The sequence below is a fragment of the Cucurbita moschata genome, unplaced genomic scaffold (genome assembly GCF_002738365.1).
Source record: "Cucurbita moschata cultivar Rifu unplaced genomic scaffold, Cmos_1.0 Cmo_Scf00012, whole genome shotgun sequence".
NCBI lineage: Eukaryota > Viridiplantae > Streptophyta > Magnoliopsida > Cucurbitales > Cucurbitaceae > Cucurbita > Cucurbita moschata.
The window spans coordinates 1,984,245-1,986,146 of record NW_019268528.1 but is presented as its reverse complement, the minus strand read 5'-3'; the positions used below and the strand labels follow the sequence as shown (position 1 = coordinate 1,986,146).

At 40.2% G+C, this 1,902-nt stretch overlaps 1 protein-coding gene across 1 annotated transcript in view; it reads right to left on the bottom strand.

Moving 5' to 3' along the window:
* Positions 1–617: 617 nt before the first annotated feature.
* LOC111450336 (probable linoleate 9S-lipoxygenase 5) overlaps positions 618–1,902 on the bottom strand; it is a 5,823-nt gene continuing 4,538 nt past the window's right edge. The window contains exon 10 of the mRNA XM_023090406.1: positions 618–965. Within this exon, the coding sequence (XP_022946174.1) occupies positions 782–965 (184 nt within the window). The 3' untranslated portion in view covers positions 618–781. The remainder of the gene's footprint in view (positions 966–1,902) is intronic.

Sequence of the window (1,902 nt, the reverse complement as noted above, 5' to 3'; positions counted from 1 at the left end):
TTCATCTCGCATCTCTTTGAGTTGTATAGTAAAGTCCTACGACGCATTTTCTTCTACTCAAATCTGAGACCTGTGTGTTGTTAGGTTGACACTCTAACCACTTGAGCTATTCAACTTGTTGTTGATAGGTTGGCTCCTTCGCAATGATATACACCGATGGCTTCAACTGGACTCCACTTGTTGGATTTTGATAATCGGCCAGGGAAATCCGACAGGAGGTTGTTGAAAGAAAATAAAATGCGTAAAAGAACAAGGAGAGAAGGAGAGAGAATGATTGAAATTTTGACTGCGCTTAAAATCAGGTTGTAAAATCTTCCTAATAGATTTCCTATTTAAATATAACCTATCCTAAAAATGGCTGGAGAGTGGCAACTGAATCTGTGCCACTCCCTACAAAATTGTCGTCTAAAACTTCGTTAATCCATTCGACGTGTTTGTCCAATGGTCAAACGGAGAATTAATGTAATCGTGTGAATCTAAATAAGGAAAAACTCAGGTTTTATCTAATAGACTAGACTTAAAAAGTGATATAGTCGATATAAAGGTGCGTCCCAATCGGGTTGGGCTCGTTGAGGGATAAATGCTCTCTTGCTATCAAAACACATTTGTTGGCAATATCAATTAAAACACTATTCATTAAGCATGATTTCATTCATCACAACACAAAGTAAACAAGTACAACATCGCACACATAAAATTTAAAATGCAACATATTAAGCATACTCTTTTATTTCATAGTGATTACTAGCGAGTAGCTTAAGATAATAGCTTGATTTGATGTTCATATTGAGATACTATTAGGAATCCCTCTTCCCGTGAGCCCTTCAGTGCTAGATGGAATGAGCAAGGTGTAGGGCACATTAGCAGGGCCTGTCCGATTCTTCAAATTGATATTAACATTCCTTTCCATAATTCTTTGCTCAACTCCATGAACCTCTTCTCCAAATTTCTCAAAAGCATTTATTACTAAATAAGATAACTTGTAATGTATTTGATTATATCCTTGTAATGTATTTGATTATAAATAAGATAACTTTCACACCATTTAGGTGTGGTGGATTCAGCAAACATTCACATGGTATCAGAGCCATTTTGGTTTAGCAACCTAGATCCTTTCTTTTCAATGGCTTTTGAATCTTCTACTGTTCTTCTCCTCCACCACTGCTGGCTTTGACGCCGCAGGGGCAGTCGTCATGGCTGTCACATGCAGAGTCGATTGATTATTCTTCGGCTCCACCTTTTTGACCTCCAAATCATCCTTCGCCATACTCTGTACATACAACCTCACCTTTTCCAAACATAGCCTCTTTCATTTTCTTCCCAATTTTTCCCTTCATCATTCATCCTTCACAAAAACCCTAATCTTAGGATCTTCATCAGCATCCCTCTTCGAAAATATACAGAATCTCAATAAGCCCATCGACCTTCTGCAGAGATTTACCTTTGGAATCTGGGCGCCGCACTGGCATCTTCGCCAACCAAGTTGCCGCCGCCCTTCTCGCCAAAATTGGCTCATTCGCCCAATGTGGCGACTCTTCCGGCTTCAACATTGTCTTTGTCCCTTGCTCTAGGTTTCCCCTGCTACTTCTTGGGGTTAGACATATTCTCACCAGAGCCAAGTCAGCATCGTCGCTAAGCGACAATCCCTCTTCATGGGTTAGACATATTCTCACCGAAGCCAAGGCAGCATCGCCGCTGAGCGGCGATCTCTCTGCAGTTTTCGATGGCCAAGAAAGTGTTTCTCTACGCCTCCTCTGAACCAGGTTGTTAACATTTTCACGAAAAGTGTTTCTCAACCTCTTTGAATTTTTCAGATTCAAGCTTCACGTTCGTTTAAATCCGACGCTTAGCTTGCGGTGGGGTGTTAAGGATATTTAGTAATAAATTATAGTTTACCATATA